Below are 20,854 nucleotides of genomic sequence, written 5' to 3'. Positions count from 1 at the left end.
CAAGAGGAGGGAGCATCCTAGAAACAACGATCACTATTCACTTATTATAACGTTATTGTTAAAAAAAATTGCAAGCACTTGATGAAAAAAATGACTTTTACTTTTACAACTTTAAAACTAAAAAGTACATATTTAATATTTTAAATAAACTTAAATATATTTTTTAATATCTGTAATATATTTTTTTTTCAATTTATTATCTAAGAAATATTTTTTTGATTTTAATATCTGTACTATATTTTTTTCAATTTATTATCTAAGAAATAGTTTTTTGATTTTACTATATGACATTTTTATAACTTTTCAGATAAAAGATGATATAACAAACTAACGACATATATCAAAAATAAAAGTTTGAAAATATAGTAAAAAAAATATAGTTAAGTCTTTTAAATAATAAATTTTTTTGAAGAGAATCCGTTTATGGGGTAGGAAGGAGTAAATTAGAATAGTAATTGAGGGTGGTGTGATTGAAGAAGCAGGCCCATCCGCTCAAATGCATTCCAAATATAACTTGCTTCTGTTGTAACGGTCACCACTCACCACTCCCCACAATGTTGAAAGTGAAACCCTACATTTGCACAACCCAATACCCCTTCTCAATTTCAGATCACCCCCTTCCATTCCCAATCTCCGTAATCCACATCTATTCTCGCTTCCTCAATCCTATTTCTCTTCGCCTTTCGCAATCTCATCCAACTCCCACAATCCTCTGCGCTAAGAGGCGCGGCGGCTGGTCCCAACCATCCAATCGGAAAATTCTTCAACTGGCTTCCACCGTCGCGTTCAATCTCAAGATCCTGCCGGAGCCCTTCAACTCCCTCGCCGGCGAAATCGCGCGCGGCGATTGCCAGACTCTGAGCCTTCTCGTCGGTGGCCGGAGAGGGAAAATAACCGCCAACAGGAGGCTGACGAAGAAGAAATCGGCGTGGTTTGCATTCGTGTTGGTCTGCGTTGCGGGTGGCTTGTGGTCGTGGAGGATTCGAGAGTTTGACCTGTTTCTGAGGGCCTTGTCGTTTTGTCTCGCGGGGATTTCGTTGCTTCGGTTGTGGTTGGGGAAGAAAGCCGTCAGGGAATGGCTTTTAGGGTTTTTCTTTGGGATTGTTTTGATTTTGAGTTCCAGGTTGGGGAAAGAGGACGTCAAATTTTGGGTTCAAAAACTCGCATCTTCTCCGGTTACGCAGATTGTAACGACCAAAATAAATAGAAATAGAAATAGAAGTAGTAGAATATTTTAATGACATGCCGTGTTGTTTCTTCATTCTGTTGTTTGCTCACTGATTACACCATACTCTGAATTACTAAATGATGCTTGAACTTAATGTAACAATGCTAACTGCTGCTCTCAAGAAGTTGAACCAAACTAATTGTAGTACTTATCATGATGCTGTTTAAAATTGAATCTTCCTTGGATTGTTGGGTATGTAAATAATGGTCTGGCTCAGGCATATGTATCTTAATTTGATAACCATTGGGGAGTAGAGGCAATGAGCCCAATCAACTTATAGTGCTGAATGTTTGTTTCCACTGCTATGCTGGAAGTGGAGATATAAAAAGCAGTAGGAAATCTATGTTGCGATCCCTTTATTATGTCAACATCTATCATGCCATTGCCAGGTGAGTCATAGCCTGAGAGCACTTCTATAGTTGCGTTCTAACATATTTTATATATATCAAAATCGGTATAATTTTGATAATTGTTATATTATTTATATAACTTATATAAAATATTTTACTTATTATTAAGATTGTCCATCAAATTTTATTAAAATTGAATAACAATAATAATATAATCAAATAATTTATATTTTAAGTATATTTTAAAACATTTATATTATATTAATTTTAATCTATAAGAATGAGATAATAAATTATTTTAAATTAATATAAAATTTTACCTACATAATTTATGTAAAAGAAGCTTTTAATTGATAAGTGATTTTTAAGAAAATATTATTTAATTAAAAGTTGTAAAATAATAATATAATTATTAAAATTACACTTATATAATATAATCTGTCCATTTATATATTAAAAACGGAATACATAGAAGATGATCAAAGAACAGGGTTAAGTGATATTTATATATCACAAATAATATAAATACTAATCAACCCTAATTCTGAGGAGAGTAAAACTAGCACAAAATACCCATCCCAATACTAGTCAACGAAGTGTAAATTCCAGTTCTCCAAAGCTGCATGGGCACACGTGAATCATGTCCCCCACCAAGCACCAACCGAGTCAAAGGCTTGGACCATTCAAGCAAGCTCTTATATTGCTCACCCACTGCACAAAACTGACATGAAAAGCTGGATCTTTTTGGGACAGCCACGACCAAGATATAAAGACAACATCATGATTCATGAACCAATCCAACACTGTATCATTAAAAAGGAAATATAGCGTTGCGCAACTTCTTGACCGAAAACAGAACCACGCACCAAATTGTCTGCCACCACACCCTTGCGTTCAACAGAATGCCTTTGAGTTGCTTCTATCATCGGTGAATGCTACATGGATACATTGTTTTTTTAAACAATCTAGGTAAGCAACAATCAGGACAGAAAGTGAAGTGCCGCTAAAGTTGGCCTTAGCCGGTCCTCTTCTTATCTAACATGGCAATATGACATGGTTAGGAGTAAAAATAAAGTTAGATCATTTAACTTACATCAGACATAGATCAGATCAAGATTTTTCAGAAAATAAATTAATCTAAGATTTTTATTAAAATCTATTTAGTTTAAAAAGGTTTTTTTTTTTTTACCGAACAGGTTAACTTATTTAAAAAGATAAATAAATATTTATTATATTATTATTATTATAAATTTGTTATATTTCATTAAACCTTGCATCTATTATCTTTTTAAATTTAAAATTTGTTGATCTACATAAAAAGTCAACCTAAAAGGCAAAAACTTATAATCAGTGTTATGAAAGTCGATTCAATCAGAAATACTAGATCAGAAGATCAGAGGTTCAATGGGTCATTTATTGACCCAGTATATATGTTAATTAAAAAAATATAATATATCTAACAAAACATGATCAATTCATATTTTTATACTTTAAAACTAAATTCATTATCATAATCAAACTATAAATATTATATAATCATTATTATAAATTATTTTATGAGTATTATCATTAAATAACTAAAAAAACTCTTATTATCCATGACTAAATATAAAAGTTATTAGATAACCATAAATAAACCCGGTAAAGATGTATAAAGCGTATAAATATTACATTATATCATAATTTATATGATAATAATTAGCTATTATATATTGTTATCAAAAGAAATAATAATAATAATATTATAGGAGCATATTACATGTCATTCAATAATTAATTATTAACAATTTAACATGTTATAAGAATGGGAAAGAAAAACTTATTGACCAAGTCAAACTAAGTCAACTCAGTCCGGACTACCTGACCAAGTCAAACCATGTTACTTGCCTTGCCTTTTCGGTCTTAACCAAACCATCCTAGACACCAAGTTCCAATCTAATTGGTCGGATCAGTCTAGTTTTAATAACTATGTCTATAATTAACTTTATTGACAAATAAAATTATGTCTTGTTTAAAAGTCTTATTACAAAATATATTTTAATTTAGTTATGAATGTTATATTAAATCTTAAAAATATATTTTTATTGTATAAACAAGTTAAATTCAATTCTTATAAAGTCTAACATATTTTAACTTTTATGTTAATGTTAAATTATTACAAAATAAATTTCATTTGTGTAGAAACAAGCACTAATTTAAAAAAGACATTTGACAAAAAAAAAAAACCATACCCATACCATGTATTTTTGAAAAAAAAAAATGGTTTTCACATGTTTTGATTGTTTGATGTGTGAGGAATTCATTACAAACACGCACTAATTTAACTAAATTAAAATATGATATAATAAAATTATATAAACCCTTGGTGAATAATTGCTCCTCGACTAGACACAGATGAAGCCACAATAATATACGTAGATAGCCTTGAAAAATCAAAAGATGCCAGACAAGATAATTAGTACTTAGGGTGTTAAATTTTGACATGAGAATATACTAATAGGAATTGTGAGTTGTGATTACTTGCAAAGTATGAATGATAGACCGTAACTTTTTTTTTATTTTAAATTAAACATACTTTTTATAGTGCAGTAAAAAAACATACTTTTTTATATTAAATAATGATAAAACGGGAAAGTATTCTTAGTACTATCGAGTAAGACATGATATTAAGATTATGGTTAAATAATATTTTTGTTTCTAGATGTGTAATTTGCTGATAAATACGTTCTTGAAAGATGAAAATATAAAATTTAGTCTCCAAAAGTGTAAAAAATGCGACAAATATATCCAACCGTTAAAACTCGTCCGCCACCATTAATAAAATAGGTTGCGTGGCACAGAGGGACGAATTTGTCACTACTGAAATAATTGTCAACGTGGTCATCTCTAATTGTCAGCATAAGGACATATTTGTCATATAATATTTTTTTACTTTTCGTCTTTTCACTCCGTTGACAAATGTGTCCCTAAAAGATGAAAATACAAAATTTAGTCTCCGAAAATGTAAAAAGTGTGACAAATATATTCGGACGTTAATGATAGATTGTGACTAATTATTATAGTTTTTAAAAAATTATAATTATTGTGAAAAAAAGTTGAGAGAGCTATACCACACCAGTAAGTGTATGTTTCAGTAATGTAATTTTTAAGTTTCATCAACGATTGAGACATACATAAAATATTATCAATGGAAGTGAATTTTTATTGTTGTGGTGAATTCTTCTTACTTTTCTTCAACTATAAAAAAAATAATCATTTGGTTGTTAACTCTTGAATAAATGCTATCAACAAAACAAAAAAAAAATTTACTGTAAAACGATAAGAAAACCATTGTTTTTGTTTAGTCAAACACTATTTATTTATTTATTTATAAATTTTCATAATAAAATATGAATGTTGGTTAGTATATGCAATGATATCAAAATACAAATTATAATAAAAATTTGTTGATTTTTATTTTTTTTAAATCATACACAATTATTTTTTATTAATTGATCATTTAAAAAATCATTTCAAAGGAGGTGAGAGTTTTTTTATAAATTAAAAGTGTCATTGCAATTATAATTTTCCCTAAAAATTATTCATGAATTTAATTTAACTATAATGTTAGACAATAAACATTTTTTACTTGAACCTTTCATCAAGCATGAAAGTGTAAAAAAATTATTTATAGTTTATAAAATGAGTATTCTTTTTTCTTTTATACTCAATTTAATTTACAAGTTTCTTTAAAAAAAATTGTCGCAATTATTATAAATTTTTTCAAATTATAATAATTAGTCACAATCTACTATTAACGTTTGGATATATTTGTTGTACTTTTTACACTTTCGGGGACTAAATTTTGTATTTTCATTTTTCAGGACACATTTGTCAGCGGAGTGTGAAGACGAAAAATAAAAAAATATTATATTAAAAATATGTCTTTATGCTGACAGTTAGATATAACCACGTTGACAATCATTTTACTGATAAATTTATTCCTCTGTACCTCGTAGGCTGTTTTATTAACGGTGACGGACCGAAGTTAACGACTAAATATATTTGTCGCACTTTTTACACTTCCGAGAATTAGATTTTTGTATTTTCATCCTTCAAATTTATCAACGAATTACACATTTAAAAATAAAAGTGATTATTTACCTTAAGATTATTATTAAAGACCTAACTTGCCTTTAAGCGTATTAAATTTTTCTAAAAAAAGATACCCACTAAACAAAGATGAAAAAGAAAATTAAACTCATATTCATAAAAAAAAAAAAGATGAGAGTTAACTTCATATCATTAATTGCTTATATCAATTTACATTAACTTCAAATTTAATATACTAAAGTAACATGTCGAGGAAGGGATGAGTTGTAAATTGTACTAATATATTTGGAAGTTATAACTGCTATCCATGAAAACTTATAGGTGAATGTTTATACTTAGATTTAAACCTACTTCATTTAGTAGTATTTACTACGTAATTTTTATTTATCGAAGATATTTTTGTATCTATTTACTCCAAATTTATTTGCCATCCATCTGCTAGATAACACAAATGAAATGCAAAGTTTATAATACAAGGATCTCCCAATGTAATATTTTTTTTTATATAATAGTATGTAAAATTATCATACAAATTGTTGATATAACTTATTATAATTCTTTTTTTATTCAAATTGAAAAAATATATTCCTGTATAATCTTTGTAAAACTATCATATAAGTTACTTATCTCACATAAGATATAACGTTGGTCTAATGATAAAAAAAAAAGATTACAAGTTTGAGTCCTCAACTAACAAAATAAGAATACTAATGATTAATATTATTGATATGAAAAAGTTACTTATCTCACAAAATATCCTCTCTAAACTCAATCAAATATAAGAACCTATCCTATATCGGTTGAAGTGAAAGTAATTATATGGATAACTATTACTCAGCAGTATAAATATAATTTGAGAGAAATTTGTAAAAATTATTATTTTGTTAAAAACAAAAAAAAAAATTAGTAGTTTGTATTAATTAGTGAAAAGGGTGAGTAACCCTCCAAGAGTGGGGTGCATGCAAGTTGCACCGTGCCCAAGCCCAAATTGAGTTGAGGCAGCCCCAATTGCAATAGCAGCAACGTTGCACGCTCTGTGTCTCTTAACTCCTTCGTTCCTTCTCTATGCTATGCCTATCCATGTCACTCTGTGAATCTGAGTGTCACTACCAGCGCCATTGGATTGCGTCTTCAGGTGAATCTGAGTGTCTCTTAACTCTCCTTCCCTTTCTATTTTAATCTTCAAAATTTTTGTTGCATTACAATTTCACTCTTCAAAACAAATTGCAGGTCCATTTTTACGTTATTTACGCAATGACCCCGGTCAGGGTCAATGTATAAATACTCTAAATAATCGTGCACGACTCAAATTTTGTTGCATTACAAATTGCAGCTCCATTTTTGGTGACATCAACCAAATCACTTAAAAATCGTGAGCTCCTAGGTTCGAGCTTCGTTGGTTGCTGCCATTGTAAAAAAACAAAAGAGAGAGAGAGAGAGAGAGAGAGAGAGAAAAACCGAGTGTTGTTGTATTTTGTTCGATGGTTTCTGAGGCTGACCTAGAAAACGACGATCGATGTTTTTTACTGTACTTCATCATGGGAACCTACTTGGGCCCCGACATCAAAGGCGAAGCCACCAAAAAATCAATCTTGCAAAGAGTTGCGGAGGGGCTTCCTCCTTACACATTGGAGCAACTAACTCATTCTTGCATCGAAGTGGTGGAATTGGAGCGTGTCTACTATTACATTCTCAGGAACACTGATAAATCACTCATCCTCAACTTAACCTCTTTGCGCCGTTTCTTCCATGGCCAAGCACAGGGTGGAGATGGAAATGGAAACAACAATTACCCTCAATTTCCTGAGTTGTTCCCTCCTGGGTTTCATCCTCAGTACCGCTTAAAAAACAAGCACAAAGTTATTGATAATGTTGTGTTTATTAATAACCCTGATAGCTTCTATATTAGGTCTGAGGATGTTGAGAGGTTCAAGAGGCTGAGTGGTGTGCAGGAGTTGCATGTGGACAGAGATGTTGCCAGGTTGCAATTGGGTACTTGTTTTGATAACAACAATCGTGTTCCGAGTAACAGTACCATTTCAGAGGGGAAGGTTGAGCCTGATGGTAATGTTGAGTCCTGTGGTGGTGCTGGTTCTTCTGAGCTTCAGGATCGTGTGAATGTTGTTGCATCCACGAGTGACGGCACCACGTGTCGTGGTGGCGGTACTAATGTGATGTATGATTTCATGGATACTGAAGATGATGAGAGTGATCCTGATAAGGTTGGGCCGGCTATGTTGTTCCTTCCTTCGCGGCCTTCTAAGAAGGAATGGTCTGATATTGTGGCTGCTACCAAGAATGGTTTTGCATTGACCGGAACTGTGGCTATGGGGGGGATTGGGCCAACCATGGGGCTTGTGGACATTGGAGAGTGTGAAGATGCGTACCTGTTTCGCTTGTCTCTTCCAGGAGTGAAGAGGGATGAAAGTAAGTTTCTTGTTCAGTGAATCAGTGTCAATTGCAAAGGATTCATCTATAATATAATTGCCATTCATTTAACTCAGATTCTGAGGTTTTATGCCATATGTACCTGCTGCCTGCGTTTTAGGAATGTCTCATTGGTGTTTATGTTGTAAATTTTTCTGCTAAAAGATTATGATTGATGAAATAAAGTTATTCAAAGTTCCATGCCGGCTGAAAAGGAATCTATATATATAAAGGGGTCCACTTGTTTTTTTCTTTAGAAGGAATCTACACTTTTGGAAGCTTATTATATTCATTTTTTGTAATTGTATGTTTTTGGCTATGGTCAATGACACTTTTAAATGTGGTAACCAATGCTTATGTATGCCAACTTGGCCCTAAAAATATATTTTTTGTTGCTAATCCTACTGTTGTTTGGGGGGAGGACTGGGAGTTACAACTCTTTTAATTGTTTCTGCACATGGTGCCCCAGAGATCTCACTACTGAGTGATTACTAAAGTACTGCTTGAATTTATGACTGCAGGGGAATTCAGCTGTGAGGTTGGCACTGATGGTAAAGTGTTGATATCTGGAGTAACTACAACTGGAGAGAATACTGTATCCCGGTACTCTCAGGTATTTGAAATGCAAACTCACAACCTTTGTCCACCGGGCCGATTCTCCATCTCATTCCAGCTGCCTGGCCCTGTTGATCCACATCAATTTTCAGGTAATTTTGGCACTGATGGGATTCTTGAAGGAATTGTCATGAAAGGGAAATGTACATGATGGCAAAGTTCTGTCCAATTAGAGTCCTTCCATTTATTCCACCACACCAGGCACCGACGAAGGTTACTATATATTGATGCAAAATGTCAAATGGATGTGGTTTTGTTTTGAGTGATAGTATCCTGTATAGTGTCTACCTTTTTCTTATTTATTTTGAAATTTAGTGATGCACATGCTCAGATGACTGACATTCTCTTCGTGTTAAAGTGATCATGCCAGTGTTAATTAATCCATTTTATGGACATATGTGGGAGTGCTTCGCAGATGAATATATTCAATTCTTTTGAAAAATCAGTAGGATGATTTTAACCTTGGGCTGACTGACCCTGCTACTTTAACACAACTTTTCTCCATTTATTTTTGTCATCATTTTCATCCAACTTTAAATGTGTTATACATTGTTGCAGGTGGCTTGTATGCCCCACATACATGCACAATCCTTTCATCCGCAATTATCGTTGTCTATTTACCTATTCATGTAGGAGAGTCTTTCTACTTCTCTTTTGTTCGAGTTAGAAGTCTCCATTGAGATGGGTCATTAACGACCATCCAACGATCCTTGTAAAGCATTTTGGGTAGGTGTGTGTGACTCCTAAGATGAATTGGGTAATGGTAAAACTCGAGTGTCTTGCTCTCTTTGGGTCATCAATGACCATCCAATACTCCTTTTTGTAGTTCTGTCTTGCTTTCTTTGGGTCCCCTGTCCCTATTTACCATAGAAAAAGGAGTGGATACGTATTTATTTAAAATTTTAATCAGTATAACATACCATGAGCTACTTATAAGTTATAATATCTTCAGATTTTTTTAAGTTTAAGTGAACTTTTTAGTCTTTATTCCTAACGCTCATTTCCATTCTGGTCCTTACATAAAAAGTTTTCAAATTGGTTGCAAACATGATGCCAGCTTGATGTACTTGTTATACATGTATAATGGAAGCTGAAATGACAGACTTATATGGTTAAATTTTCATTTTTGTCGTTATGTGTGACATTCATTTTTTATTTGAACCTATACATAGTGTTTTCTTTTTCATATGATCCCTAGATGAAAGTTTTAAATCTGTTCATATACATAAGATTGATTTGCGGTTGAAGATGGAAGAGAACTTGTAAGTTGTTCTCCATATCTAATACCATGATGTTTTTAATGGACAGGTTAAAATAGAAGTCATGTTTTTTTACTTTTATTTTTAAACTTTATGATACCAATACAATCAGAATAGTTAGACGAGTTTTAAAATTTTGACTCATTCATTTTTTAGACATCAAATATCTGAGTTGAAATTTATTTTTAGTTAAATTACTCATTAGTTTTACGATTCATAATTTTTTAGTTTCTATAGTTTGAAAGTAATTTTTTTAGTCTTTATAGTTTATATTTTAATTCTCTTTTAGTCCTTATATTTTAAAAATAGTTTTTTTAGTCTTTATAATTTGTATTTTAATTCTCTTTTAATTCCTATAATTTGTATTTTAATTATCTTTTAGTCCTTACTACAAAAAAAATATATAAAAATAATTAGTTACAAATTAATTATAAATTATAACTATTTTTTTATTACAAATTATTTTGCGATAAATTAATTACAAATTACTTGTTAATATTTTTGTAGTTAATTGTAATTGATAATATTACTCATATTTTAATGGTAAGGACTAAAAGAAAATTAAAATATAAAATATATGGACTAAAAAAATTGACTAAAAAAATCACTTTTAACTTATAAGAAGAGAGTTAAAATATAAACTAGAGAGATTAAAAGAGAATTAAAATATAAACTATAGGAATTAAAAAGATACAAATCATGAAACTATAAGGAGTATAACTAATTAAACCTTTGTTTTTTTTACTTTTATGTTAATTTTATGCCCTTTTGTGTGTGTGTGTGTCGGGCATGCATATTAAGGTCTTTTCTAACCATCAATCAAATAATCTCTTTCAGAGTATGAAAAAACACTAAAATGAATTGTCTCTTTCAATAAGTTTTTTTTTCTTCCTAGTTTTATACCTTATATTATAATTGTATCATGTCATAACTATTAAAACTTGTAACATTTACAATGTCTCGTGTCATGTTCGTGCTTTTTAGAGTGCTTTCTAGTGTAAGTTTTTATACGAGTTCACACAGAAAAGGGGAGTCATAGAACTGCAGTTATAATGACAGTAGAGGAAAAGTCACCACGGCTCATATATAAAAGAAAAGACAGAAAATGATGAAAGGACTGCCTAAGCTTAAGCATAATTCTCGAGTATTCTCGACTAACGGGTAAGAATCACAATAATAATAAAAAAAAGGACCAAGGGGAAAACACTACACTAATTAAGTCCATTTCATTGCATTATCACAAAAGGACACGAGGGAGAAAGAAAATGTTCAATCATAACTCCACTTATTCGTGTTCAAGTGTTCAACACAAGACAGTACAGTTGTTAATAACAAAGCTAAATGCTGATGCTTCCGCCCAACGTACAAAAATATCATATTTCTAATAGAGTTTAATTCCTATGTATTTTCAGTGTAAAATTGTAAATTTTTACTGTTAACTTTTTTTTAGATCGGTGCCAATATTATTTACCCTCTCTAATAATGCAAAGTGAGGTTGGAATAACTGAAGCAAAATTATAATGCAATATGAGACCAGCACCGGCCGCAACTGTAACATCTAGAGCTAATAGTTAATAAATCATAAACCATTATTGGTAATTAATTTGTATACTTGCGATACATTAAGAATCTCTATAACAGAAAATACGAAATTCCATAAAGAAAATGATGGAAATAAAAATTCAAAAACTGCAGAATTAAATTTTACTATGATGTACTAAAATAGTGCCAGAGATCCTTCAAATAGTAAGTAGCTACTGATCTGGAGATGACTGTTGTTGCTCTGGTGGTGGTGGTGGTAGTAGTTGTGGCCACATTTGTGGTGCCATGTTGTAGGGATGAGACTGTTGAGCATACGGGTCCATCACAGGCTTATTACCCATCATGACACCAGCAGCTCCAACTTGCTGTGCATGTTGAGGTGGAATATAGCAATATGGAAGTGCCTCAGCAGGCCCTGTAACAGGCACAGTTCCTCTTGGCATTGATGCAAGCACTTCATCTTTCAAGTCCTCCCTAGGCACAATGTCAACCAAGAAATCAAAGATATCAGTTCTTGTGATGGCTGCTGCAATATCATTCTTTTGAAGTGTTCTCCTTTTGTTCTCTTCAGTGTGATTCCAAGACCGCAAGGTTAACTCCAGTATGAACATTTCACATGCCCTCGCAAATATGACCGGCGCCTCGGCTGATATCATTCTGACATCCTCATCAGCCTTCATAATCTTCTTGATCCTCGCCAAGGGGAGGCTGTGGTTCTTGAAATCGGTCACCTTCTTAATTTCTTGATATTGGTTTGCCCAAAAGGCTTGGAGCCGCTGCTGCAGCTGCTGCTGTTGTTGCTGATAAGCAAGTTGATGTTGTCCTAGCTGAGTTGCGGCTGGTTGACCTGTGGATTGAATGGTTCCAGGTGATGCAACAACCATTCCAGGTGAACCTGTTATATGGCTTGCCTGGTATGGATTAGAACCATAAGGAAGTTGAGGTCCATTTCCAACAATCCCCATAGATGGATTCTGCCCATGTCCATGCCCTTGATTATCCATCCCTGCTTCATGTCAAAAAATCAAACAAATCAATGCCTACACTTCACGTGTCACCAAAACAATAACATACACATGCAAACAAAATGCATGTTTGGATAACCATTCCAACCTTCTAAAACTACGTTCAAAATAAGAGATTGAAAGAGTATCATTCTCCAAGAGTATATTGAACGTCCAGAACGCGCGATTTTTCAAACATGCGCAACAATGTACATGCTATCAAAGGTGAAATGACAATACACACAAAACCAGATTCTTTAGGGAGGGAGGGGGATACTAGAGCTGGAGGTAAGAAAAGAAGGCACACCCTTTTCTCTGTATGCATTAAACACAACAAGTAAACAACTATATATCAAATTCATCAGTAGATCTTGATCTTAACACAATTCAACTACATATTTAGAAGTATATCTGTTCACAAGTTTACGGGACGCATAACATCCATCACAGGACAATGCTATATATATTTCATGGCCACAAGTACTCATCCCAATTCCCGGGTTTGGATTTTGATCGTAACAAGATAGATAATGACACAGTTTCACTACACCTAGATGCATTAAAAAAAATTACGTAGAAATGCCTATTCCTATAGCTAGAGTTGCTACCTTCTCTAAGAGGTGATGCTTTGTTATGCAAATATTAAGAATCTGTAAAGGATTGAAAAATGAAAATAAAAGGGAAAGGAGAAAGACAAAATGATCAGAAATTCTCTATTAGTGTTTCACAGATCTATTTATTATGCACGAGTTTTAGTACACCAGAAACACATTTTGGAATTTTTCCGTACGGTGACAGATCCAAATCTTTTTATAGGGGACAAAAAAATTAGGGTTTCATAAGAATATATGGAAAAACAGAGCTTTCGTAACGATTAATGATGTTTTCTTGGAACGAACGGGCAAGTACCAAAAAAGATGAGTGCGATCTGTTTGGACTTTTATTGCAATAACTAACTCTTTATTCATTTGCCCCAACAGTTATTTTTTTTCGTTTATACTATATAAGAAATCGGATTTGGTTCATTACTAAGTTAAATTAATAAAAGAAATGTTAGTGTCACTCACGTTAATATTCTCTCTTCCTAACACTCTTTCTATTTCTATGATTGACTAGAAATATTAAAAACAATCAATTTTGTTATGTGTCATTTCTTAGTTAACAATTTGTTTTCCAATTTCTCTTAATTTAGAAGTAAAACCCACAAAAGTTGATAATTTTTAATAAATTTTAACTAATTATAAAGGATTTGTTAGAAAAAGAATATTAGAGAAAATGTCAGTAGCATTCTTCTTAAATCAAATATATTTCTCATTTTGTGTTATATAAAATTTTCTCAGACTTAATTATCAATTTAATCTTAAATTCTTAAAAATAAATTAACTTGATCTCTAAATTTTTAAAATTTTTTAAAAAGTTCAATTTGATTCTCAAATTCTTAAGAATGGATTAGTTTGATTCTCAAATTTTTAAGAATTTAAGAATCAAATTAATTCATTTTTAAAAATTTGAAGATCAAATTGAATTTTTTTAAAAAAATTAAAAATCAAATTGATTCGTTTATAAAAACATGAAAATTAAATTGAACTTTTTAAAAATTTGAGGTCAAATTGAATCATTTAAAATAATTTGGACACTTTAAAAAATTAAGCCTATAAAAAATTTATATTTTTGGTTTAAAAAAAGTTATATTTTTAATGTAATTATATATGTACACTTTAACATTATAAACATTTTGTTAACATATATAATTTTTCTATATCTTTTACCTCCTGTCACACTATATCATGTATCTTAAACTTCTTTCTCTTTTTTTTTTTCTTGTTCTCTCCCAATATGTCAATAATATCATGCATAATTTTCCTTTTCACTTGTTCCAACAATAAAATAACACTTTTTCTTCTATGAGTAATGATTCTCGTCGAGTTTGTCTACTCAGTGTTCTCCTAAATTTGTGATTGATTACATACTTAATTGTAGTTAATTTTACTTCATAAGTAGTTAAAAATAATATTTTTTTTCAAGTATCCAGTAATAAATATTCAGTCAAGTGTAATTATTTGCTTAAATTTAAATTATTTCTTGACCATTTTAATTATTATATATCAGCTTTAAACGAAAAATATAAAAGTAAAAAGATAATATATCAACAAGTTATTTGTCTAAATGAAACAAATATTGTGTTCAAGCCTTATGATAAAAATAACATGGCTTAAAAATAAAATCTTACTAAAAGTAATTAACCTAATTCTCTATAAAAATGAGTCATAGATAAAATCGATTAATATTTTGCACCAATATCATCATTCAAAAATTTCTCATCATCTAAACTTTTTAGAACAGGTAAATGATTTGCACTGGTTTTGTGAAAAAATTATATGGGCAAATATGATTTTTGAATTTTCTACGAAGGATTACGGAGAAGGGGGTGCTTTTGTTTACGGCCAAGAAAATACGCCATAAATAAAAAATATTTTCATAGAATCAAAATATTCAATAGACTATATATAAAAAAATATATTCAATAGCCTGTCACCAAAAAAATATGCAATAGCCAAAGAATTTCAACTATTAAAGGATCACTTACGTGTATAACGGTAAAAGAATTAAAATGACTGTTAGTGACATTCCTCTGGACACTTTCTTTCTAACACTGTATATGACTCTATATATGAATTGTTAAAATTTATTGAAAAATTTTAATTTTATGTGAGTTTCACTTCTAAAATTGGAAAGAAAATAATTAAATGAGAAGCATAATCTCCCTGTGATTGGTGGTTTCCAATTAATTCCAACTAATCATAGAAAGATAATATCACTAACATTCCTTAAAAAAAATAAAGAAAATGTTCGGTCCAACGCAAGAGAACACAATAACACGCTGAAATTTTTCATAATACTCCAACTATTTTCATTTTAACTTTTGCCAAACAACATATCCTTTTACCAAATTGCAATTTTTTGGCTAACCTTTTCCCAACATAATACTCCAACTAATCATAGAAAAGGTTAAAGTTACATCAATATCAATACATTAACAAATGCAAGCTTCATCTGTATTCCTCGGGCAATCGATACCCTGACATGACTATTTTGTCAGCGAACATTTTGCCAGTCTTGGGCATAACATGCCAGTGCATTGTCAAATTAAATTCTTTACCGCACAAATTGCTTCCCAAGACACGGAAAAAAAAAAAAGAAGGGAAAACTAAGGCATAAAGAAATCTGAAGCATTTATGCTAGCAATTGCATCCTTGAAGAGTTTTGTACCTGATCAATGAAGCGGTACTTATTGGATGTATGAATCCAAAACTTAGCATGATCTTTTGAAGGAATTATACCATCCCACAGCGATATCTATAAATTGGCATCCTAAAAGCATAAGCAACAGCTACGAGATACCATATAGCAAAGCTTGAAATGTAAGAGAAAGATGCAACACAACATGCAATAATGAAGCCCAAAGGACCATGGCTTCCTTTTGTTCTCCCCCTTTTGAAATGGACCTCAAACTATTTAAATATCAAAGCTAAGATGCAAACAAACAGATCAAATCAAACCTGATTCAAGGGTTTCTTAGGGGTTTCATACTCAGCAGCTAAAAATACAAAAACCTGCAAGCATATAAAAAGATATTAAACTAAGTCCCAAGGCGGCCCTGAACTTCATAATTTTTTAGAATAAGTGATCTGAAAACAGGATTCCTGTAAGTCACATGCAAGTATCACATCAAGCAGTTCCAGTGGTTTTATTGAAATGTATACTACTGTATAAAGCATAAAAAAAAGAAAAAATGAAAATAATAGCAAGGTTATAAATTTTAGGATATGAAGCAAGATATAACTGTAGGCAAGGTACCATGAACATAAAGAATGAAGGAAGTTATTAAGATGGGGAAGATCAAAGGAAGAGAACACAAAATTAACAGTACATTAAGACATGCTTCATAACTCTAGTAAAATATTTTAAATTTCATTCATCCTGCATCCAATCTTCCCAATTTAGTTCCTACAGCATCCACACTTTCAGGAAGCAAAGAGGGATATAAACAAAAAACTAGTATTGATCACAATGAATCATGGAAATTCAAGTCAAGAACCTGTTTTGTGTTCCATGTGAAAAGAGACTGCAAATCTGCTGATATATTCATTGTCATGCTGACCAGAAATAGTAGAAAAGCTTTTCCTTATAGATTGAAATAGGAATTTAGATGGTTTTGAATATCAGAAAGACATAAAAAACAGGTGGTCTATGGCACAATATGATAAAAGATCATATGCAGTATGAAATTCGTAGCACATGCAGATAAACATATACACATGAGACATGTGTATAGGTTACATGGTAAGCACCAGATCTTTTCAATGGAAAATAGCACATCAATGGTTAATTATTTTGTCATGCCTGGCCACTGAAAAATTAATTTTCAATGGCCAGAACCATCCAGTGCTTAAAATTATCTTGGCAGTGTTCTTGAATAGTTTCCATTCAAGTATTCAAGAGAATCACTTGTACGTTGTATGCAAAATATGGATATTCATCAGGTATCCAAATAAAATACCCAAAAGGGATTTTGGAGACTTTAATGCAAGCTCTTTACCAGTTTTAAATTTGAATGGATATTTTGGTTTAAAAAGTTAATGAATTAAAGCATTAAAGTCAGGTGGTCTATGACACATTAATAACACTGAAACTCTATTTGTGTCATTGTTTTCATGAGCAATTCCACTGCTGAAAGACAATGAATGCAAATCTTGTGAAAAAATACCCATTTACAAATATGTCAAACTTTGAAGATGCTATGTACCCATTCTTTAGCTGCCATCACATTCAAATTATAATCCCTTAAATGCCCTAAACAACCCAAGCAGAATCTGTCAAATGACTGTTTACAAGTAAAGTTGAAAATCACATAAACAGAAATGCCAAATAGGCAAACAGAATCTTCAGTGTATGACATACATTTCCAATAGTTTCCCTTTTAACCATGTGTTGTTGCAACAAAAAAATCATAGAAGTTTTTTTCCCCTATAAGAAAAGAAGAGATTATCAATCAAACCAAGCATTTCCATGTGATTTTGCGATAATGCCATTCCATGGTCATACTGCATTTTCTTAAAAAAATAAAATTATCCCACATTCTATTCTATCTCAGACAGAGCCCAATCATGAATCCCAAAGAGATTGCATTAAAAGCAGCAGAAAAGAAAGAAAAAAAAACAAATAATATTAGAATTTGAAAAAAGAAAAAAAGAAAAAGAAATAATTAGAAAGACCTCGTCGTCGCCGTTGGGGTGTTTATGAAACCAATACAGAGACAAGATGAAATGATGTTAGGTTAAGGAATGAGAGGATTACAGATCTGAACATGCAGAAAGGGAGTGGGGGAATTGAGGTTGTCAGAGAGAGAAGCCATGGCGGCCAGAAGGGTTATGGCGAAGGTTAACAAAGCATTAGCTCTCTCTGGCTGCTACTATCCAGAAGCAGAAGCAACTCTAGTATTCTCTCCCTCCCACACGTCCACTCTTCTTCGCTAAATTTTAACAAATTAAAAATTAATTGTACAAAACTTATTTATTCAAATTAAATTATAAAATTCAACCGTCTAACTCAATTAATACAACCGCATGACTTCTAATCCCTGTTTGATTCCTAAGGATCAAAAGAAAATCATAAAAACAATTGTTGATTCCAAACAAAGTTCCTATTTTAAACATAATATTTTATACTAATGTCATGCTAAACGAAAATTATAATAATTTCGGAAATTTTATTTTAAATTTTAAAAAGTAATTTATAAATATATATATATATATATATATATATGTTTTTTTTAGTTTTTTTTTAATATATGTGTGTGTCATATTGACAAAAAAGAACCATCAGTTGGATAAAATTTATATATCAATGTTAGGTTGACAAAAAATAAAGAGAGTGTTTTGACTTAAAATTATTCTTATAAGTAGTGTCTTTAATTTCTTGGCTAATACTATCAGGGACATAAAATACTAACTAAGAAAATTAAAAACATTTTTTTAGCCAAATAGTATGTTATATATAAAATTAAAAATACTTAATGCCTATTTTCAAGTAAATAAAAATATTTAACCAAATGTATTCAATGTTTGATAAGTCCTTAATTACAAAGGCATGATTGTAGGAACCTAATTTTATTATTTTTTAAAAGGTAATTTGCTTTTTAAATATAACACATAGACTTCTTTTGTATACAATTTTGCATGAACACAGTCCTCAGATGTGTAATTTTTTGTATAAAAGTTTAAAATATAGCAAAATAATTAATAATATTAACGTTTATTTTAAAATCTATGTTGAAGCTATTTAAATATTATGTTAAACTTTTTTATCTAATATACGTGTATTATTTCCAGCATTACTTTAATAATTAATACATTACTAGGCTTGTAAAGTTGTAAAGCAGAATAGAAGCATATTTTCAGCATCAGCTGTCAATATATGGGCTAACCGGTTGATATTTTCCCTGTATCGGATCAGAAAGCCCACTAGGTCGGGTGGTTTCGGCCAGGTATTGGATGAAGGGAATTGCTATTAGCATTACACTTTTGCTGTTAGCACTACCCACGTGGGTGTCTTTTAGCTATATTCCCAAATTGCCCCTTGGATGGAAACATCACAGAAATGTGTTTCCATTACATAAATGGGGGTGAAAAAAAATCAAAACACGATGAAAACACAATTTCATTATACACTTGCACAACAAAATTGTGTTTCCGTTATGTTTTTGATTTTTTTACCCCATATATGTAATAGAAACACATTTTTGTTGCATGCTTGAAACTTTTCAAAATGGAATCGTATTTTTGTTATTCCATTTTTTTTTGTTTTTTTATGAAACAAAAATGTAATTCTGTTTCATGAAAATTCCCACACCCTTCCCTTTCCCCTACCCCTAAAGAGCGATTAGGTTGAAATAAAATAAAGGATACCTAACTAGCTTGTTATCCTAGAACAAAAATTTGGAACCAGACACACAACACACTCATATTTGTTTTTGGATTTGGGTTGGGTGGGGGTCACAGGGGAGGGGTGGCGACACGGTTTGGGGGTGATGCGAGGGAGGGTGCCAACACTTGTGTTCTATATCTGGACTGGGATGGAGGAGATAGTTTTGGATCTATGGAGAAGGCAAGGGGGTGTGAGGATTTGGTGAGTGGGCAAAAGAGAAATTTCCCAAGGTTGATATTGCTAATAGCAAGGATTGGTATTGGGAATAGTAGTTCCCTTTGATGAAAATGTTAATTAAAAAGTAAATAGAACTGAAACGGATTAATCGTTTATAACAAATCCTGCTGATCCCGGAAATCATCCCACCAAAACTGAAATAAACAAAATCCGAATATCAATTGCTCCTGGAAAATTCTAAGTTCAACAAAAGGCTTACACGTTGCTATTGCGCAGGGATTTGTTATCAACAATAATTAATTTGAGGGTTGCTGCAGGTACTTACGTGTTAAACAAAAAGGCTTCACCAATCACTAAACATAACGATTTTGATGGTGGCACCTCAATGTTTCCTTATTAACAATTGAGGATGAGATTTTTGAAGTGGGCAATAAGAGAGGAGGAGTACAGATACGCAGGGTCTAAAGCAAATAGTTTCGTTTAGAATTGAAATGAAAGGAGAAATGAGTACTCCACGTCAATTCGTGTGTTTAGTACAAATTTCTATTCGCACTTAACAACATTTTCCATCCAAAAACAGATAGCTAAATAGGTCTAATTACAATTGTTAAGATTAATATCGTTTTAAAATTTTGAATTTAGGCTTAACTTAATTCTAAAAACTAAATTATGAGGTAAAAATTATCTCTTATTTACTCATACACTATTTTAACCAGATTACTGGTTTATATAAAAAAATCTCTACCACTATCTGCATCCTTTTATTATAATTATTTTTCTTTCCTCTCCTTTCATGGATCCTCAGCTCTTTCATTCTTTTACTTTGTTTTCTTGGTTTAACCAGAAAGTTAATACTTTACGCACTATGTATCATTGATATCCCACACTAGTAGATGCTTTGCTATCAATCTGAGAAACCATTAATACTGTACACAATATCCTGAATTAAACTTTGATTGAAAGTTAATGGTACAAGTACAAGCCGTCGAAGACAACTATAGAATATTTGTTAATTCGTTGGCATATAGTAGCTCGCAGATAAAGCCAAAATACAATTATTAATCAAAAAGAAAAAAAGCCAAATGCAATTTTCAGTTTTAAAAAAAATCAAAAAGTTAATTAAAAGTGTTTGTTAAAAATACATTTATTCTTATTTTCATTTGTTTGAAAACA

General features: G+C 31.3%; 3 protein-coding genes across 7 annotated transcripts; 1 reads left to right on the top strand and 2 right to left on the bottom strand.

Annotated features, from left to right (window-relative positions):
* Positions 1-6,634: 6,634 nt before the first annotated feature.
* On the top strand, positions 6,635-9,157 carry LOC114402734 (increased DNA methylation 2-like). 3 transcript variants are annotated; one of them, XM_028365398.1, is made up of 4 exons: positions 6,635-6,805; positions 6,901-8,097; positions 8,619-8,710; positions 8,805-9,157. In XM_028365398.1, the coding sequence occupies exons 2-4, from the start codon at positions 7,152-7,154 to the stop codon at positions 8,844-8,846; spliced, it is 1,080 nt and encodes a 359-aa protein (XP_028221199.1). In that variant the 5' UTR covers positions 6,635-6,805; positions 6,901-7,151; the 3' UTR covers positions 8,847-9,157. The 3 variants fall into 3 exon arrangements, with proteins under 3 accessions (XP_028221199.1, XP_028221198.1, XP_028221197.1); XM_028365397.1 differs by having other exon boundaries at positions 6,636-6,805; positions 7,004-8,097; positions 8,619-9,157; XM_028365396.1 differs by having other exon boundaries at positions 6,636-6,805; positions 8,619-9,157.
* A 2,437-nt stretch (positions 9,158-11,594) lies between these two features.
* LOC114401723 (nuclear transcription factor Y subunit C-9-like) lies at positions 11,595-12,517 on the bottom strand. Its single transcript, XM_028364304.1, has one exon. It carries the CDS (start codon positions 12,515-12,517, stop codon positions 11,726-11,728), a length of 792 nt encoding a protein of 263 aa, XP_028220105.1. The 3' UTR covers positions 11,595-11,725.
* A 2,865-nt stretch (positions 12,518-15,382) lies between these two features.
* On the bottom strand, positions 15,383-18,061 carry LOC114402528 (signal peptidase complex subunit 3B-like). Of its 3 annotated transcripts, none has more exons than XM_028365135.1 (5): positions 17,794-18,061; positions 16,617-16,679; positions 16,078-16,131; positions 15,788-15,874; positions 15,383-15,693 (listed from the first exon to the last, which is right to left on the bottom strand). In XM_028365135.1, exons 2-5 carry the CDS (start codon positions 16,671-16,673, stop codon positions 15,568-15,570), a joined length of 324 nt encoding a protein of 107 aa, XP_028220936.1. In that variant the 5' UTR covers positions 16,674-16,679; positions 17,794-18,061; the 3' UTR covers positions 15,383-15,567. The 3 variants fall into 3 exon arrangements, with proteins under 3 accessions (XP_028220936.1, XP_028220935.1, XP_028220937.1); XM_028365134.1 differs by having other exon boundaries at positions 17,876-18,061; XM_028365136.1 differs by having other exon boundaries at positions 15,383-15,688; positions 17,876-18,058.
* Between the last annotated feature and the right edge of the window lie 2,793 nt (positions 18,062-20,854).

The sequence above is a fragment of the Glycine soja genome, chromosome 20 (genome assembly GCF_004193775.1).
Source record: "Glycine soja cultivar W05 chromosome 20, ASM419377v2, whole genome shotgun sequence".
NCBI classification, from domain to species: Eukaryota; Viridiplantae; Streptophyta; class Magnoliopsida; order Fabales; family Fabaceae; genus Glycine; species Glycine soja.
The sequence above is the reverse complement of the archived record's forward strand: the minus strand, read 5'-3'. Positions and strand labels throughout refer to the sequence as shown.

Bases quoted from the DNA above. Each gene is read 5' to 3' on its own strand.
- LOC114402734 (XM_028365397.1), top strand. From the start codon at position 7,152: ATGGTTTCTGAGGCTGACCTAGAAAACGACGATCGATGTTTTTTACTG. The intron at 8,098-8,618 runs GTAAGTTTCTTG...TTATGACTGCAG, and splicing joins AGGAGTGAAGAGGGATGAAA to GGGAATTCAGCTGTGAGGTT.
- LOC114401723 (XM_028364304.1), bottom strand. From the start codon at position 12,517: ATGGATAATCAAGGGCATGGACATGGGCAGAATCCATCTATGGGGATT.
- LOC114402528 (XM_028365134.1), bottom strand. The intron at 16,132-16,616 runs GTTCTTGACTTG...ATATGCTTGCAG, and splicing joins TCACATGGAACACAAAACAG to GTTTTTGTATTTTTAGCTGC. The intron at 15,875-16,077 runs GTTTGATTTGAT...GCCAATTTATAG, and splicing joins CTAAGAAACCCTTGAATCAG to ATATCGCTGTGGGATGGTAT.